This window comes from Anomaloglossus baeobatrachus, chromosome 8 (genome assembly GCF_048569485.1).
Source record: "Anomaloglossus baeobatrachus isolate aAnoBae1 chromosome 8, aAnoBae1.hap1, whole genome shotgun sequence".
Classification (NCBI taxonomy): Eukaryota; Metazoa; Chordata; class Amphibia; order Anura; family Aromobatidae; genus Anomaloglossus; species Anomaloglossus baeobatrachus.
Genome location: NC_134360.1, coordinates 74,251,961 through 74,270,647, shown reverse-complemented (window position 1 = coordinate 74,270,647; position 18,687 = coordinate 74,251,961). Strand labels below are relative to the sequence as shown.

At 49.4% G+C, this 18,687-nt stretch overlaps 1 protein-coding gene across 1 annotated transcript in view; it reads left to right on the top strand.

The window, feature by feature from the left end:
• The first annotated feature begins 828 nt into the window (after nt 1–828).
• The window catches only part of LOC142250026 (inositol-pentakisphosphate 2-kinase-like), a 42,972-nt gene continuing 25,113 nt past the window's right edge, over nt 829–18,687 (top strand). The window contains exon 1 of the mRNA XM_075322089.1: nt 829–986. Coding sequence (XP_075178204.1) covers nt 829–986 — 158 coding nt within the window. The remainder of the gene's footprint in view (nt 987–18,687) is intronic.

The following is an 18,687-nucleotide window of genomic DNA, read 5'->3' as shown; positions in this document are numbered from 1 at the left end:
CCCGCCCTGCGAAGTGTACTGTCAACGCCCCCTGCGCTGGGGCCCGGGGAGCAGAGGAATGAAAGAGGAGAGGCCTGTCAGCATGTCCGGGCCCCCCCTCCTGCCTGCTGCTCACCGGGCCCGCTACAGGAGTTCCACTAGTAATGCCCTGATGGCGGCCCTGACGGGGACTGTACGAAGCAGCGCGCACTGCACGGGGACACTGCCTGCTCTAACCCAGGCCCATCACCGATATACCCACGCCCATCACCGATATAGCCTCGCCCATCACCGATATAGCACTGCCCATCTCCAGTATAGCCCCGCCCATCTCCAGAATAGCCCGGACAATCTCCAGCATAGCCCCGCTCATCTCCAGTATAGACACGGCCATCTACAGTATAGTCCCGCCCATCTCCAGTATGGCCCCGACCACCTCCAGTATAGCCCAGCTCATCTCTAGTATAGCCCCGCCCATCTCCAGTATAGACACGCCCATCTCCAGTATAGACACGCCCATCTCCAGTATAGACACGCCCATCTCCAATATAGCCCCGACCATATCCAGCATAGCCCCACCCATCTCCAGTATAGACACGGCCATCTCCAGTATAGCCCCGCCCATCTCCAGTATAGCCCCGACCATCCCCAGCATAGCCCCACCCATCTCCAGCATAGCCCCACCCATCTCCAGTATAGACACGGCCATCTCCGGTATAGCCCCGCCCATCTCCGGTATAGCCACGCCCATCTTCAGCATAGCCCTGCGTAGCGAAACGCCCATCTACAGTATAGCCGCGCCCAGCTCTAAGAGGCTCCGCCCTTGTTGTGAACTCTCCATGGCAACTCATGTGTGGCTTAACAGGGAGAAGCCCCGCCCCCTGCTCACAGGATTCTAATCAGTGCGGACGTCTCCATATTGCCAAGGACGATGAAGCGGCTGAGGGGTGGAGCCAGCAGCAATTTGAGCTCTCAGTGGTGACAAGAGGCGGAGTTTGTGCGGCCAGGTGACCACAGCGTGTGGAGCCCGAGCGGAGGCCGGAGGTGGAGTACGAGCCCGGGCCGCTGTATACAGTGTAGATGAGGGTGTACATATATATATATATATATATATATATATACAGGGGGCGGAGTGGGCCTAGAGGGGATATATCACCATGGTAACACAGAGGCATCCAGAGATCACGTCTCCTAGTGGGAGGGGCCCGAACAGTGGAGAGCATAACAAACACCCCCGATGCCAGACGCCCATTATTGTGTATAGAGGACTATGTGGGGTCTGATATTGTATATGGAGGGTTATGTGGGGGCCATTATACTGTATGGAGGACTATGTGGCGCTCATTATTCTGTATGCAGGACTATGTGGGGCCCATTATTGTGTATAGAGGGTTATGTGGGGGCCATTATACTGTACGGAGGACTATGTGGGGCCCATTATTCTGTATGGAGGACTATGTGGGGCCCATTATTCTGTATGGAGGGCTATGTGGGGTTCATTATTCTATATGGAGGACTATGTGGGGCCCATTATTCTGTATGGAGGGCTATGTGGGTCCCATTATTGTATATGGAGGGCTATGTGGGGCCCATTATTCTGTATGGAGGGCTATGTGGGGCCCATTATTCTGTATGGAGGGCTATGTGGGGCCCATTATTCTGTATAGGGGACTACATGGGGCCCATTAATGTGTATGGAGGGCAATGTGGGGCCCATTATTCTGTATAGGGGACTACATGGGGCCCATTATTGTGTATGGAGGGCAATGTGGGGCCCATTATTCTGTATAGGGGACTACATGGGGCCCATTATTGTGTATGGAGGGCTATGTGGGGCCCATTATTCTGTATAGGGGACTACATGTGGCCCATTAGTGTGTATGGAGGGCAATGTGGGGCCCATTATTCTGTATGGAGGGCTATGTGGGGCCCATTATTCTGTATAGGGGACTACATGGGGCCCATTATTGTGTATGGAGGGCTATGTGGCGCCCATTATTCTGTATGGAGGGCTATGTGGGACCCATTATTGTGTATGAAGTGCTATGTGGGACCCATTATTGTGTATGGAGGGCTATGTGGGGCCCATTATTGTGTATGGAGGGCTATGTGGGGTCCATTATTCTGTATGGAGGACTATGTGGGGCCCATTATTGTGTATGGAGGACTATGTGGGGCCCATTATTGTGTATGGAGGGCTACGTGGGGCCCATTATTCTGTATAGAGGACTAAGTGGGGCCCATTATTGCGTATGGAAAGCTATGTGGGGCCCAATTCTCTGTATAGGGGACTACATGGGGCCCATTATTGTGTATGGAGGGCAATGTGGCACCCATTATTCTGTATGGCGGGCTATGCGGGGCCCATTATTCTATATGGAGGGCTATGTGGGGCCCATTATTCTGTATAGGGGACTACGCGGTGCTCATTATCCTGTATGGAGGGCTATGTGGGGCCCATTATTCTGTATAGGGGACTACATGGGGCCCATTATTGTGTATGGAGGGCTATGTGGGGCCCATTATTCTGTATGGAGGACTATGTGGGACCCAATATTCTGTATGGAGGGCTATGTGGGGCCCATTATTATGTAAGAAGGGCCATGTGGGGCCCCTAATTCTGTATGGAGGGCTATGCGGGGCTTATTATTCTGTATAGGGGACTATGTGGGGCCCATTATTGTGTATGGAGGGCTATGTAGGGTCTGATATTGTATATGGAGGGTTATGTGGGGGCCATTATACTGTATGGAGGACTATGTGGGCTCATTATTCTGTATGCAGGACTATGTGGGGCCCATTATTGTGTATAGAGGGTTATGTGGGGGCCATTATACTGTACGGAGGACTATGTGGGGCCCATTATTCTGTATGGAGGACTATGTGGGGCCCATTATTCTGTATGGAGGGCTATGTGGGGCCCATTATTGTGTATGGAGGGCTATGTGGGGCCCAATATTGTGTATGGAGGGCTATGTGGGGCCCATTATTCTGTATGGAGGACTATGTGGGGCCCATTATTCTGTATGGAGGGCTATGTGGGGCTCATTATTCTATATGGAGGACTATGTGGGGCCCACTATTCTGTATGGAGGGCTATGTGGGTCCCATTATTGTATATGGAGGGCTATGTGGGGCCCATTATTCTGTATGGAGGGCTATGTGGGGCCCATTATTCTGTATGGAGGGCTATGTGGGGCCCATTATTCTGTATAAGGGACTACATGGGGCCCATTAATGTGTATGGAGGGCAATGTGGGGCCCATTATTCTGTATAGGGGACTACATGGGGCCCATTATTGTGTATGGAGGGCAATGTGGGGCCCATTATTCTGTATAGGGGACTACATGGGGCCCATTATTGTGTATGGAGGGCTATGTGGGGCCCATTATTCTGTATAGGGGACTACATGTGGCCCATTAGTGTGTATGGAGGGCTATGTGGGGCCCATTATTCTGTATGGAGAGCTATGTGGGGCCCATTATTCTGTATAGGGGACTACATGGGGCCCATTATTGTGTATGGAGGGCTATGTGGCGCCCATTATTCTGTAGGGAGGGCTATGTGGGACCCATTATTGTGTATGAAGTGCTATGTGGGACCCATTATTGTGTATGGAGGGCTATGTGGGGCCCATTATTCTGTATAGGGGACTACATGGGGCCCATTATTGTGTATGGAGGGCAATGTGGGGCCCATTATTCTGTATAGGGGACTACATGGGGCCCATTATTGTGTATGGAGGGCTATGTGGGGCCCATTATTCTGTATAGGGGACTACATGTGGCCCATTAGTGTGTATGGAGGGCTATGTGGGGCCCATTATTCTGTATGGAGGGCTATGTGGGGCCCATTATTCTGTATAGGGGACTACATGGGGCCCATTATTGTGTATGGAGGGCTATGTGGCGCCCATTATTCTGTAGGGAGGGCTATGTGGGACCCATTATTGTGTAAGAAGTGCTATGTGGGACCCATTATTGTGTATGGAGGGCTATGTGGGGCCCATTATTGTGTATGGAGGACTATGTGGGGCCCATTATTGTGTATGGAGGTCTACGTGGGGCCCATTATTCTGTATAGGGGACTAAGTGGGGCCAATTATTGTGTATGGAGGGCTATGTGGGGCCCATTATTCTGTATGGAGGACTATGTGGGACCCAATATTCTGTATGGAGGGCTATGTGGGGCCCATTATTCTGTATAGGGGACTACGCGGTGCCCATTATCCTGTATGGAGGGCTATGTGGGGCCCATTATTCTGTATAGGGGACTACATGGGGCCCATTATTGTGTATGGAGGGCTATGTGGGGCCCATTATTCTGTATGGAGGACTATGTGGGACCCAATATTCTGTATAGGGGACTACGCGGTGCCCATTATCCTGTATGGAGGGCTATGTGGGGCCCATTATTCTGTATAGGGGACTACATGGGGCCCATTATTGTGTATGGAGGGCTATGTGGGGCCCATTATTCTGTATGGAGGACTACATGGGGCCCATTATTGTGTATGGAGGGCAATGTGGCGCCCATTATTCTGTATGGAGGGCTATGCGGGGCCCATTATTCTATATGGAGGGCTATGTGGGGCCCATTATTCTGTATAGGGGACTACGCGGTGCCCATTATCCTGTATGGAGGGCTATGTGGGGCCCATTATTCTGTATAAGGGACTACATGGGGCCCATTATTGTGTATGGAGGGCTATGTGGGGCCCATTATTCTGTATGGAGGACTATGTGGGACCCAATATTCTGTATGGAGGGCTATGTGGGGCCCATTATTATGTAAGAAGGGCCATGTGGGGCCCCTAATTCTGTATGGAGGGCTATGCGGGGCTAATTATTCTGCATAGGGGACTATATGGGGCCCATTATTGTGTATGGAGGGCTATGTGGGGTCCATTATTCTGCATGGAGGACTATGTGGGGCCCATTATTCTGTATGGAGGACTATGTGGGGCCCATTATTGTGTATGGAGGACTATGTGGGGCCCATTATTGTGTATGGAGGGCTACGTGGGGCCCATTATTCTGTATAGGGGAATACATGGGGTCCATTATTGTGTATGGAGGGCTATGTGGGGCCCATTATTCTGTATGGAGGACTATGTGGGACCCAATATTCTGTATGGAGGGCTATGTGGGGCCCATTATTATGTAAGAAGGGCCATGTGGGGCCCCTAATTCTGTATGGAGGGCTATGCGGGGCTTATTATTCTGTATAGGGGACTATGTGGGGCCCATTATTGTGTATGGAGGGCTATGTGGGGCCCATTATTCTGTATGGACGGCTATGTGGGGCCCATTATTCTGTTTAGGGGACTATGTGGGGCCCAATATTGTGTATGAAGGGCTATGAGAGGCTCATTATTGTGTATGGGGGCTATGTGGGGTCCATTATTCTGTATGGGGGACTATGTGGGGCCCATTATTGTGTATGGAGGACTATGAGGGGCCCATTATTGTGTACGGAGGGCTACGTGGGGCCCATTATTCTGTATAGATGACTACGTGGGGCCCATTATTGTGTATGGAGGGCTATGTGGGGCCCATTACTCTGTATAGGGGACTACATGGGGCCCATTATTGTGTATGGAGGGCAATGTGTCGCCCATTATTCTGTATGTAGGGCTATGTGGGGCCCATTATTCTGTATGGAGGGCTATGTGGGGCCCATTATTCTGTATGGAGGGCTATGTGGGGCCCATTATTCTGTATAGGGGACTACATGGGGCCCATTATTGTGTATATAGGGCTATGTGGGGCCCATTACTCTGTATAGGGGACTACATGGGGCCCATTATTGTGTATGGAGGGCAATGTGGCACCCATTATTCTGTATGGAGGGCTATGTGGGGCCCATTATTCTGTATAGGGGACTACATGGGGCTCATTATTATGTATGGAGGGCTATGTGGGACCCAATATTCTGTATGGAGGGCTATGTGGGGCCCATTATTGTGTATGAAGGGCTATATGGGGTCCCTTATTCTGTATGGAGGGCTATGTGGGGCCCATTATTCTGTATGGAGGGCTATGTGGGGCCCATTATTCTGTATGGAGGGCTATGTGGGGCCCATTATTCTGTATAGGGGACTACATGGGGCCCATTAATGTGTATGGAGGGCAATGTGAGGCCCATTATTCTGTATAGGGGACTACATGGGGCCGATTATTGTGTATGGAGGGCAATGTGGGGCCCATTATTCTGTATAGGGGACTACATGGGGCCCATTATTGTGTATGGAGGGCTATGTGGGGTCCATTATTCTGTATAGGGGACTACATGGGGCCCATTAGTGTGTATGGAGGGCTATGTGGGGCCCATTATTCTGTATGGAGGGCTATGTGGGGCCCATTATTCTGTATAGGGGACTACATGGGGCCTATTATTGTGTATGGAGGGCAATGTGGCGCCCATTATTCTGTATGGAGGGCTATGTGGGGCCCATTATTCTGTATGGAGGGCTATGCGGGGCCCATTATTCTATATGGAGGGCTATGTGGGGCCCATTATTCTGTATAGGGGACTACGCGGGGCCCATTATCCTGTATGGAGGGCTATGTGGGGCCCATTATTCTGTATAGGGGACTACATGGGGCCCATTATTGTGTATGGAGGACTATGTGGGGCCCATTTTTCTGTATGGAGTGCTATGTGGGACCCAATATTCTGTATGGAGGGCTATGTGGGGCCCATTATTATGTAAGAAGGGCCATGTGGGGCCCCTAATTCTGTATGGAGGGCTATGTGGGGCTTATAGTTCTGTATAGGGGACTATATGGGGCCCATTATTGTGTATGGAAGGCTATGTGGGGTCCATTATTCTGCATGGAGGACTATGTGGGGCCCATTATTGTGTATGGAGGACTATGTGGGGCCCATTATTGTGTATGTAGGGCTACGTGGGGCCCATTATTCTGTATAGGGGAATACATGGGGTCCATTATTGTGTATGGAGAGCTATGTGGGGCCCATTACTCTGTATAGGGGATTACATGGGGCCCATTATTGTGTATGGAGGGCAATGTGGCGCCCATTATTTTGTATGGAGGGCTATGTGGGGTCCATTGTTCTGTATTGGAGGACTATGTGGGGCCCATTATTGTGTAGGGAGGGCTACGTGGGGCCCATTATTCTGTATAGGGGACTATGTGGGGCCCATTATTGTGTATGGAGGGCTATGTGGGGCCCATTATTCTGTATGGACGGCTATGTGGGGCCCAATATTCTGTTTAGGGGACTATGTGGGGCCCAATATTGTGTATGAGAGGCTGATTATTGTGTATGGGGGCTATGTGGGGCCCATTACTCTGTATAGGGGACTACGTGGGGCCAATTATTCTGAATGGAGGGCAATGTGGAGCCCATTATTCTGTATGGAGAGCTATGTGGGGCCCATTATTCTGTATGGAGGGCTATGTGGGGACCATTATTCTGTATAGGGGACTACGTGGGGCCCATTATTCTGTATGGAGGGCTATGTGGGGCCTATTATTCTGTATAGGGGACAACATGGGGCCCATTATTGTGTATGGAGGGCTATGTGGGGCCCATTATTCTGTATAGGGGACAACATGGGGCCCATTATTGTGTATGGAGGGCAATGTGGCGCCCATTATTCTCTATGGAGGGCTATGTGGGGCCCATTATTCTGTATAGGGGACTACATGGGGCCCATTATTGTCTATGGAGGGCTATGTGGCGCCCATTATTCTGTATGGAGGGCTATGCGGGGCCCATTATTCTGTATGAAGTGCTATGTGGGGCCTATTATTGTGTATGGAGGGCTATGTGGGGTCCATTATTCTGTATGGAGGACTATGTGGGGCCCATTGTTGTGTATGGAGGAATATGTGGGGCCCATTATTCTGTATAGGGGACTACATGGGGCCCATTATTGTGTATGGAGGGCTATGTGGGGCCCATTTCTCCATATAGGGGACTACATGGGGCCCATTATTGTGTATGGAGGGCTATGTGGGGCCCATTATTCTGTATGAAGGGCTATGTGGGGCCCATTATTCTGTATGGAGGGCTATGTGGGGCCCATTATTCTGTATGAAGGGCTATGTGGGGCCCATTATTCTGTATGGAGGGCTATGTGGGGCCCATTATTCTGTATGAAGGGCTATGTGGGGCCCATTATTCTGTATAGGGGACTACATGGGGCCCATTATTGTGTATGGAGGGCTATGTGGGGCCCATTATTCTGTATGGAGGGCTATGTGGGACCCATTATTGTGTATAAAGGGCTATGTGGGGCCCATTATTCTGTATGGAGTGCTATGTGGGACCCATTATTGTGTATGGAGGGCTATGTGGGGCCCATTATTGGGTATGAAGGGCTATATGGGGTCCCTTATTCTGTATGGAGGGCTATGTGGGGCTTATTATTCTGTATAGGGGACTATATGGGGCCCATTATTGTGTATGGAGGGATATGTGGGGCCCATTATTCTGTATGGACGGCTATGTGGGGCCCATTATTCTGTATGGAGGGCTATGTGGGGCCCATTATTCTGTATGGAGGGCTATGTGGGGCCCATTATTCTGTATAGGGGACTACGTGGGGCCCATTATTCTGTATGGAGGGATATGTGGAGTCCATTATTCTGTATAGGGGACTACATTGGGCCCATTGTGTATGGAGGGCAATGTGGCGCCCATTATACTGTATGGAGGGCTATGTGGGGCACATTATTCTGTATAGGGGACTACATGGGGCCTATTATTGTGTATGGAGGGCTATGTGGGGTCCATTATTCTGTATGGAAGACTATGTGGGGCCCATTATTGTGTATGGAGGACTATGTGGGGCCCATTATTGTGTATGGAGGGCTACGTGGGGCCCATTATTCTGTATAGGGGACTACGTGGGGCCCATTATTGTGTATGGAGGGCTACGTGGGGCCCATTATTCTGTATAGGGGACTACGTGGGGCCCATTATTGTGTATGGAGGGCTATGTGGGGACCATTTCTCCGTATAGGGGACTACATGGGGCCCATTATTGTGTATGGAGGGATATGTGGGGCCCATTATTCTGTATGGAGGGCTATGTGGGGCCCATTATTGTGTATGGAGGACTATGTGGAGCCCATGATTGTGTATGGAGGGCTACGTGGGGCCCATTGTTCTGTATAGTTGACTACATGGGGTCCATTATTGTGTACGGAGGGCTACGTGGGGCCCATTGTTCTGTATAGGGGACTACATGGGGCCCATTATTGTGTATGGAGGGCAATGTGGCGCCCATTTTTATGTATGGAGGGCTATGCGGGGCCCATTATTCTGTATGAAATGCTATGTGGGGCTTATTAATGTGTATGAAGGGCTATGTGTGCTCCCTTATTCTGTATGGAGGGCTATGTGGGGCTTTTTATTCTGTATAGGGGACTACATGGGGCCCACTATTCTTTATGGAGGGCTATATGGGGACCCTTATTCTGTATGGAGGGCTATGTGGGGCCCATTATTCTGTTTAGGGGACTATGTGGGGCCCAATATTGTGTATGAAGGGCTATGAGAGGCCCATTATTCTGTATGGAGGGGTATATGGGGTCCCTTATTCTGTATGGAGGGCTATGTGGGGCTTATTATTCTGTACAAGGGACTATAATGGGCCCATTATTGTGTATGGAGGGCTATGTGGGGCCCATTATTCTGTATGGACAGCTATGTGGGGCCCATTATTCTGTTTAGGGGACTATGTGGGGCCCAATATTGTGTATGAAGGGCTATGAGAGGCCCATTATTCTGTATGGAGGGCTATATGAGGTCCCTTATTCTGTATGGAGGGCTATGTGGGGCTTATTATTCTGTATAAGGGACTATATGGGGCCCATTATTGTGTATGGAGGGCAATGTGGCGCCCATTATACTGTATGGAGGGCTATGTGGGGCACATTATTCTGTATAGGGGACTACATGGGGCCTATTATTGTGTATGGAGGGCTATGTGGGGTCCATTATTCTGTATGGAAGACTATGTGGGGCCCATTATTGTGTATGGAGGACTATGTGGGGCCCATTATTGTGTATGGAGGGCTACGTGGGGCCCATTATTCTGTATAGGGGACTACGTGGGGCCCATTATTGTGTATGGAGGGCTACGTGGGGCCCATTATTCTGTATAGGGGACTACGTGGGGCCCATTATTGTGTATGGAGGGCTATGTGGGGACCATTTCTCCGTATAGGGGACTACATGGGGCCCATTATTGTGTATGGAGGGATATGTGGGGCCCATTATTCTGTATGGAGGGCTATGTGGGGCCCATTATTGTGTATGGAGGACTATGTGGAGCCCATGATTGTGTATGGAGGGCTACGTGGGGCCCATTGTTCTGTATAGTTGACTACATGGGGTCCATTATTGTGTACGGAGGGCTACGTGGGGCCCATTGTTCTGTATAGGGGACTACATGGGGCCCATTATTGTGTATGGAGGGCAATGTGGCGCCCATTTTTATGTATGGAGGGCTATGCGGGGCCCATTATTCTGTATGAAATGCTATGTGGGGCTTATTAATGTGTATGAAGGGCTATGTGTGCTCCCTTATTCTGTATGGAGGGCTATGTGGGGCTTTTTATTCTGTATAGGGGACTACATGGGGCCCACTATTCTTTATGGAGGGCTATATGGGGACCCTTATTCTGTATGGAGGGCTATGTGGGGCCCATTATTCTGTTTAGGGGACTATGTGGGGCCCAATATTGTGTATGAAGGGCTATGAGAGGCCCATTATTCTGTATGGAGGGGTATATGGGGTCCCTTATTCTGTATGGAGGGCTATGTGGGGCTTATTATTCTGTACAAGGGACTATAATGGGCCCATTATTGTGTATGGAGGGCTATGTGGGGCCCATTATTCTGTATGGACAGCTATGTGGGGCCCATTATTCTGTTTAGGGGACTATGTGGGGCCCAATATTGTGTATGAAGGGCTATGAGAGGCCCATTATTCTGTATGGAGGGCTATATGAGGTCCCTTATTCTGTATGGAGGGCTATGTGGGGCTTATTATTCTGTATAAGGGACTATATGGGGCCCATTATTGGGTATGGAGGGCTATGTGGGGCCCATTATTCTGTATGAAGGGCTATATGGGGTCCCTTATTCTGTATGGAGGGCTATGTGGGGCTTATTATTCTGTATAGGGGACTATATGGGGCCCATTATAGTGTATGGAGGGCTATGTGGGGCCCATTATTCTGTATGGACGGCTATGTGGGGCCCATTATTCTGTTTAGGGGACTATGTGGGGCCCAATATTGTGTATGAAGGGCTATATGGGGTCCCTTATTCTGTATGGAGGGCTATGTGGGGCCCATTATTCTTTATGGACGGCTATGTGGGGCCCATTAATCTGTATAGGGGACTACGTGGGGCCCATTATTCTGTATGGAGGGCAATGTGGAGCCCATTATTCTGTATGGAGGGCTATGTGGGGCCCATTATTCTGTATGGAGGGCTATGTGGGGCCCATTATTCTCTATAGGGGACTACGTGGGGCCCATTATTCTGTATGGAGGGCTATTTGGGGCCCATTATTCTGTATAATGGACAACATGGGGCCCATTATTGTGTATGGAGGGCTATGTGGGGCCCATTATTCTGTTTAGGGGACTACATGGGGCCCATTGTGTATGGAGGGCAATGTGGCGCCCATTATTGTGTATGGAGGGCTATGTGGGGCCCATTATTCTGTATGGAGGGCTATGTGGGGCCCATTATTGTGTATGGAGGACTATGTGGAGCCCATTATTGTGTATGTAGGGCTACGTGGGGCCCATTGTTCTGTATAGGGGACTACATGGGGCCCATTATTGTGTATGGAGGGTAATGTGGCGCCCATTATTCTGTATGGAGGGCTATGTGGCGCCCATTTTTCTGTATGGAGGGCTATGCAGGGCCCATTATTCTGTATGAAGTGCTATGTGGGGCCTATTATTCTTTATGGAGGGCTATGTGGGGCTTATTATTCTGTATAGGGGACTATGTGGGGCCCAATATTGTGTATGAAGGGCTATGAGAGGCCCATTATTCTGTATGGAGGGCTATATGGGGTCCCTTATTCTGTATGGAGGGCTATGTGGGGCTTATTATTCTGTATAAAGGACTATATGGGGCCCATTATTGTGTATGGAGGGCTATGTGGGGCCCATTATTCTGTATGAAGGGCTATATGGGGTCCCTTATTCTGTATGGAGGGCTATGTGGGGATTATTATTCTGTATAGGGGACTATATGGGGCCCATTATTCTGTATGGAGGGCTATGTGGGGCCCATTATTCTGTATGGACGGCTATGTGGGGCCTATTATTCTGTTTAGGGGACTATGTGGGGCCCAATATTGTGTATGAAGGGCTATGAGAGGCCCATTATTCTGTATGGAGGGCTATGTGGGGCTTATTATTCTGTATAGGGGACTATATGGGGCCCATTATTGTGTATGAAGGGCTATGAGAGGCTCATTATTGTGTATGGAGGGCTATGTGGGGCCCATTACTCTGTATAGGGGACTACATAAGGGCCCATTATTATGTATGGAGGGCAATGTGGCGCCCATTATTCTGTATGGAGGGCTATGTGGGGCCCATTATTCTGTATGGAGGACTATGTGGGTCCCATTATTGTGTGTGGAGGGCTACGTGGGGCCCATTATTCTGTATAGGGGACTGCGTGGGGCCCATTATTGTGTATGGAGGGCTATGTGGGGCCCATTTCTCTGTATAGGGGACTACATGGGGCCCATTATTGTGTATGGAGGGCAATGTGGCGCCCATTATTCTGTATTGAGGGCTATGTGGGGCCCATTATTCTGTATAGAGGGCTATGTGGGGCCCATTATTCTGTATAGGGGACTACGTGGGGCCCATTATTCTGTATGGAGGGCTATGTGGGGCCCATTATTCTGTATAGGTAACTACATGGGACCCATTATTGTGTATGGAGGGCTATGTGGGGCCAATATTCTGTATGGAGGGCTATGTGGGGCCCATTATTCTGTATGGAGTGCTATGTGGGACCCAATATTCTGTATGGAGGGCTATGTGGGGCCCATTATTGTGTATGAAGGGCTATGTGGGGCCCCTTATTCTGTATGGAGTGCTATGTGTGGCTTATTATTCTGTATAGGGGATTATATGGGGCCCATTATTGTGTATGGAGGGCTATGTGGGGTCCATTATTCTGTATGGAGGGCTATGTGGGGCCCATTCTTCTGTGTAGGGAACTACATAGGGTCCATTATTGTGTATGGAGGGCTATGTGGGGCCCCTTATTCTGTATGGAGTGCTTTGTGTGGCTTATTATTCTGTATAGGGGATTATATGGGGCCCATTATTGTGTATGGAGGGCTATGTGGGGTCCATTATTCTGTATGGAGGGCTACGTGGGGCCCATTCTTCTGTGTAGGGAACTACATAGGGTCCATTATTGTGTATGGAGGGCTATGTGGGGCCCATTATTCTGTATAGGGGACCACGTGGGGCCCATTATTGTGTATGGAGGGCTATGTGGGGCCCATTACTCTGCATAGGGGACTACATGCGGCCCATTATTGTGCATAGAGGGCAATGTGGCCCCCATTATTCTGTATGGAGGGCTATGTGGGGTCCGTCTTCACTATAGTTTCCACATTAGTGTTACATGCTAGATAAAACCCTTCTCTAGTCCTGTGTATTCTGACAACACTGCTCTATAGACAGATCAGGCTTTTTTTTTTTTTTTTTTTACATATACAGTATTTATACTGAAGCTCCTCCTGTACGATCATCACATATAGAGGCCCCTTGAAAAGTAATTACATATAAACTAAGATAATGACACTGACACTGGGGGTACAGGATAATGACACTGGGGGTACAGGATAATGACACTGGGGGTACAGGATAATGACACTGACACTGGGGGTACAGGATAATGACACTGGGAGTACAGGATAATGACACTGGGGGTACAGGATAATGACACTGGGGGTACAGGATAATGACACTGACACTGGGGGTACAGAATAATAACACTGGAGTACAGGATAATGACACTGACACTGGGGGTACAGGATAATAACACTGGAGTACAGGATAATGACACTGACACTGGGGGTACAGGATAATGACACTGGGGGTACAGGATAATGACACTGACACTGGGGGTACAGAATAATAACACTGGAGTACAGGATAATGACACTGACACTGGGGGTACAGAATAATAACACTGGAGTACAGGATAATGACACTGACACTGGGGGTACAGGATAATGACACTGGGGGTACAGGATACTGACACTGACACTGGGGGTACAGGATAATGACACTGGGGGGTACAGGATAATGACACTGGGGGTACAGGATACTGACACTGGCACTGGGGGTACAGGATAATGACACTGGGGGGTACAGGATAATGACACTGGCACTGGGGGTACAGGATAATGACACTGGGGGGTACAGGATAATGACACTGGGGGGTACAGGATAATGACACTGGGGGGTACAGGATAATGACACTGGGGGGTACATGATAATGACACTGGCACTGGGGGTACAGGATAATGACACTGGGGGGTACAGGATACTGACACTGGCACTGGGGGTACAGGATAATGACACTGGGGGGTACAGGATAATGACACTGGGGGGTACAGGATAATGACACTGGGGGGTACAGGATTCTGACACTGGCACTGGGGGTACAGGATAATGACACTGGGGGGTACAGGATACTGACACTGGCACTGGGGGTACAGGATAATGACACTGGGGGGTACAGGATACTGACACTGGCACTGGGGGTACAGGATAATGACACTGGGGGGTACAGGATGCTGACACTGGCACTGGGGGTACAGGATAATGACACTGGGGGGTACAGGATACTGACACTGGCACTGGGGGTACAGGATAATGACACTGGGGGGTACAGGATAATGACACTGGCACTGGGGGTACAGGATAATGACACTGGCACTGGGGGTACAGGATACTGACACTGGGGGGTACAGGATAATGACACTGGCACTGGGGGTACAGGATAATGACACTGGCACTGGGGGTACAGGATACTGACACTGGCACTGGGGGTACAGGATACTGACACTGGCACTGGGGGTACAGGATAATGACACTGGGGGGTACAGGATAATGACACTGGCACTGGGGGTACAGGATAATGACACTGGGGGTACAGGATACTGACACTGGCACTGGGGGTACAGGATAATGACACTGGGGGGTACAGGATACTGACACTGGCACTGGGGGTACAGGATAATGACACTGGGGGGTACAGGATACTGACACTGGCACTGGGGGTACAGGATAATGACACTGGGGGGTACAGGATACTGACACTGGCACTGGGGGTACAGGATAATGACACTGAGACTGGGGGGGACAGGATAAGACACTTGATATCAAAGAATGGGAAAGCTGAAAGCTGAGGACAAGATGGATATTTATCAGACCATAGAAAAGATGGATGATTAGGAGGAAAAGAGCTTCTTTCCCTCAGCACAGCACCCAGCTTTCCCAATCCCATCCCATGCTGTGACTGCTGCTATCCCTCTTTCCCTAATCCCTACTACTTATATACAGTCATATGAAAAAGTTTGGGCACCCCTATTAATGTTAACCTTTTTTCTTTACAACAATTTGGGTTTTTGCAACAGCTATTTCAGTTTCATAAATCTAATAACTGATGGACTCAGTAATATTTCTGGATTGAAATGAGGTTTATTGTACTAACAGAAAATGTGCAATCCGCATTTAAACTAAATTTGACCCGTGCAAAAGTATGGGCACCCTTATCAATTTCTTGATTTGAACCCTCCTAACTACTTTTTACTGACTTACTAAAGCACTAAATTGGTTTTGTAACCTCATTGAGCTTTGAACTTCATAGGCAGGTGTATCCAATCATGAGAAAAGGTATTTAAGGTGGCCACTTGCAAGTAGTTCTCCTATTTGAATCTCCTATGAAGAGTGGCATCATGGGCTCCTAAGAACAACTCTCAAGTGATCTGAAAACAAAGATTATTCACCATAGTTGTTCAGGGGAAGGATACAAAAAGTTGTCTCAGAGATTTAAACTGTCAGTTTCCACTGTGAGGAACATAGTAAGGAAATGGAAGAACACATGTACAGTTCTTGTTAAGCCCAGAAGTGGCAGGCCAAGAAAAATATCAGAAAGGCAGAGAAGAAGAATGGTGAGAACAGTCAAAGACAATCCACAGACCACCTCCAAAGACCTGCAGCATCATCTTGCTGCAGATGGTGTCAATGTCCATCGGTCAACAATACAGTGCACATTGCACAAGGAGAAGCTGTATGGGAGAGTGATGCGAAAGAAGCCGTTTCTGCAAGCACGCCACAAGCAGAGTCGCCTGAGGTATGCAAAAGCACATTTGGACAAGCCAGTTACATTTTGGAAGAAGGTCCTCTGGACTGATGAAACAAATATTGAGTTGTTTGGTCATACAAAAAGGCATTCTGCATGGAGGCAAAAAACACGTCATTCCAAGAAAAGCACTTACTGCCCACAGTAAAATTTGGTGGATGTTCCATCATGCTTTGGGGCTGTGTGGATAAAATGCCGGCACCGGGAATCTTGTTAAAGTTGAGGGTCGCATGGATTCAACTCAGTATCAGCAGATTCTTGACAATAATGTGCAAGAATCAGTGACGAAGTTGAAGTTACGCAGGGGATGGATATTTCAGCAAGACAATGATCCAAAACACCGCTCCAAATCTACTCAGGCATTCATGCAGAGGAACAATTACAATGTTCTGGAATGGCCATCCCAGTCCCCAGACCTGAATATCATTGAACATCTGTGGGATGATGTGAAGCGGCTGTCCATGCTCGGCCACCATCAAACTTAACTGAACTGGAATTGTTTTGTAAACAGGAATGGTCAAATATACCTTCATCCAGGATCCAGGAACTCAATAAAAGCTACAGGAAGCGACTAGAGGCACAAAAGGAGGATCTACAAAATATTAATGTCACTTTTATGTTGAGGTGCCCATACTTTTGCACTGGTAAAATTTTGTTTAAATGCAGATTGCACATTTTCTATTAATACAATAAACCTCATTTCAATCCAGAAACATTACTCAGTCAATCAGTTATTAGATATATGAAACTGAAATAGCTGTTGCAAAAACCCAAATTGTTATAAAGAAAAAAGGTTAACATTAATAGGGGTGCCCAAACTTTTTTATATGACTGTATGTCTACTGTGTGGACTTCACTCACATCATGCAGCAGGGACTCACACACACCCAGCACCCCCCAAATTACACACACCCTGGCTGCACCCCCCAAATTACACACACCCAGCACCCCCCAAATCACACGGCACACACCCTTTTCCGTATAATATTATTATTATTATTATATTACCCCTGTCTCAATCACACTGAAATCGCATGTGCCACACACCCTGTAACCCTTAACACCCCTCTGTCACAGTCTGGACCCCCCATATGCCACTCACCCTGCACATCCCCCCCTCCCCCCCATGTCCCACTCACCCTGCACACACATTCCTCCCCATGTACCACTCACCCTGTACACCCCATGTCCCAATCACCCTGCACACCCCCCCATGTCCCACTCACCCTGCACACCCTGCACACACACCCCTCCCAATGTCCCACTCACCCTGCACAGCCCCCCCTCCCCATGTCCCACTCACCCTGCACAGCCCCCCCTCCCCATGTCCCACTCACCCTGCACAGCCCCCCCTCCCCATGTCCCACTCACCCTGCACACACCCCCTACCCATGTCCCACTCACCCTGCACATCCCCCCTCCCCATGTCCCACTCACCCTGCACACACCCCCTCCCCATGTGTTACGGTTGCTGCGAGCACTGGAGACTATGTCCAGATTTCTTGCTACTGCACATGTGCGAGCGCTGGAGACTAAGTCCAGATTTCTTGCTACTGCACATGTGCGAGCGCCGGAGACTAAGTCCAATCTTGGAGCCATTGCACATGTGCGGGTGACATCATCGCTGACACGAGGTCACATGTCTCTGACACCTTCTATGCCGATTGGTCGCTGGTCATGTGCTTGTGACGTCTTGCTCGGTGATAGGCCAGCATGACGTCACTCCTGTCGTTCTGGCAGCGGATTGGCTCTGGTGTCCTCCATCTTGGATGAGGCACAGAGTCTATATAAGACCCTGACACACGCCGCATGGTGCTCAGTTCTCTTGGTTCATGCATATGAGTAGACGCTCTGTGCGCGTTCCTCTAGGCATTCCTCTGTCTATGCTAGGTGAGCGCTACCGGCAGGGTAGCGTTCTTATACCTTACAGCTTCGGCTGCTGTCCGTATCCTTACCTCTTAGGGGAGCGGACATAGGCAGGTGCCTGAGGCACATGGTCTGGCTGGGCCTTGTGATTCTACTCGTAGGTGGACGTTGCCGCTAGGGTAACGTTCCTTATACTGCGTCTGGCAGTTGTTCGTATCCTCGCACACTAGGGGAGCGAACAGAGGTAGGAGCTTTGTGCGGCTTACGCTGCTGTTCGTCTCTTTTGCACCACTAGAAGAGCGGACCTAGGCAGGTGCCATATCTAGTGGTTCGTGTCCTCGCACACTAGTGGAGCGAACGCAGGTAGGAGCTTTGTGCGGCTTACGCTGCTGTTCGTCTCTTTTGCACCACTAGAAGAGCGAACCTAG